This window comes from Pundamilia nyererei, unplaced genomic scaffold, assembly GCF_000239375.1.
Source record: "Pundamilia nyererei isolate P.nyererei 1_Seehausen unplaced genomic scaffold, PunNye1.0 scaffold00131, whole genome shotgun sequence".
Classification (NCBI taxonomy): Eukaryota; Metazoa; Chordata; class Actinopteri; order Cichliformes; family Cichlidae; genus Pundamilia; species Pundamilia nyererei.
In genome coordinates, this window is record NW_005187532.1 from 1,503,360 (window position 1) to 1,505,204 (window position 1,845).

Consider the following 1,845-nt stretch of genomic DNA (forward strand, 5'->3'; position numbering starts at 1 on the left):
CTGTCAGCACATTCCTGAGGCCCATCCAGAATAAAGTATAAAAAGTTAATGAGAAAAATAAATGTTAATACTTTAAAAGGTGGGGGCACGGTCACAGAAGGTGGTTTGGGTGTGATGTCAGCGAGCGCCGCACAGAACGCCGCCGTCCTGTGAATCGCAGGTGATCAGGCTGGTCCCTCACACCAGCACGCCTTCAAACACTCAAACTTTATTAGCACAGCAGCTGTTTCACACATCCACAGCTCCCTGATCCACCAAGTGTGTGTCTGATGTCAGGTTAGCCCTCCTTTATAAAGTCAGCTGTTGGTACAATAATCAATGTGACTGGTCAGCTGTTGGTGGCCCCGCCCCTTTATGTGATGGCCAGCTGAGCGCCACGTGAACCCGGGGGCAGAGAAACTGCACCCAGGTCAGTTTCACGCCCACAGCAGGAGTGTGATCTTTGATCCGTTTCTGGTCATTCACAAAGTGTATTTTAGTAAACTTCAGGTGTCAGCCTGCGGAGCAGGTGAAGGGTCATCCTCCAGCTGTTTGTTTTTTTAACTTTATTTAACAAACAATGAGTATACAACATACGAACAGATGAAGTATACAAAACAACAAAATGAACACACAAAGCCAGGGGTAAATAGAAAAAAGTAACAATTATAAGAATACACGCAAAAATTCACATACATATATTGTTTTGAGCGTTTTTGTTGGTGCAGTCTGATATTGATTGTATGTATATTTCCACATCCTTAAAATAATGACAGAAATATGGTGTTTTGTTAGTAAACTTACATTTATGGATAAGAAATTTAGCTAAAAGTATTTACCATACAAAAACATTTATCATTCTTCTTGGGGAACTTAAAGAAACAAAACATTTTCCCATCGTAAAGAAAACTCCCTTAAAATATGGACAATGACAAAACCCTCCAGCTGTTAGTCTACTGAATGCGGAGTCATCACGTGTCACATGAACTACTCCATCTCAGGTCCTCAAGAACGTTTCAAGGTCCTGGAAGGTGCATAGAGAACACGTCCAGAAAGCATGGCAGGACCTCAGGGAGTCTGAATCCGAGGGAAAATAATCAGATTACACACACACACTTTTTCTCTTGAGTCTGTTTGAAGCAACATCGGTAAATCTCCCCGTGGAGGCCTCACGGAGAGCCGTAGGCCGTCTGAGGCGCGCTCCAGTCCAGCAGAAAAAACTGATCCTGTCCTCCGGCCGCGGGGGGCGCTGTCCTCTCGTCACAGAAGGGCGGTTACTTTTCTGTTTCCGGGTTTTTGGAGAGCAACGTGTGGAGGCAACCCGCATCTCGGCACCAAAACACTCCGACACTCCGAACCAAAGTGACCGAGCGGGAACGACTGTAGTCCGGCCTGACACATCGGAGACACCGGAACGTCCTGCAGCCATGGGCCCGGTGAGTGAGAGGCTTAAATCCGCCGTTTAATGAACGGAGTCTGGTCTGAGAGAACAACCATGCTCAAAGCGTCTGTGTCCTCACAGCCCGAGTCCACAGAAAACCCACGATTTTAGAGTAAGACTCATTTTAAAACAGCTCCCGGGTGTTCAGAGGGATACCAGAGCCCCAAAATAACGGCGCATTGAACGGAGTGTGGTCCGAGCACACACGGTGATGGCGCCTCCATCAGAGCCCGCTGCTACTTTACGCCTGACAACATCACAAACGGTCACGTGGAAGGACTCAGTGTCTGATGGTCTGCCCCGAGTCAGCCACTCTGTGTCCCACTCAGGAAAGAAACACACCTCATCATCCACCCAGCTACGTAGCACATGTAGTGTCCTGTAGTACCAGGAAGTGTGAGGTAGTACTGTGTAGTGTTTATTTA

The 1,845-nt window shown here is 47.2% G+C and overlaps 1 protein-coding gene across 1 annotated transcript in view; it reads left to right on the forward strand.

Annotated features, from left to right (window-relative positions):
• Window positions 1–1,169: 1,169 nt before the first annotated feature.
• Window positions 1,170–1,845, forward strand: part of noc3l (NOC3-like DNA replication regulator) — a 5,991-nt gene continuing 5,315 nt past the window's right edge. The window contains exon 1 of the mRNA XM_005743411.2: window positions 1,170–1,415. Within this exon, the coding sequence (XP_005743468.1) occupies window positions 1,407–1,415 (9 nt within the window). The 5' untranslated portion in view covers window positions 1,170–1,406. The remainder of the gene's footprint in view (window positions 1,416–1,845) is intronic.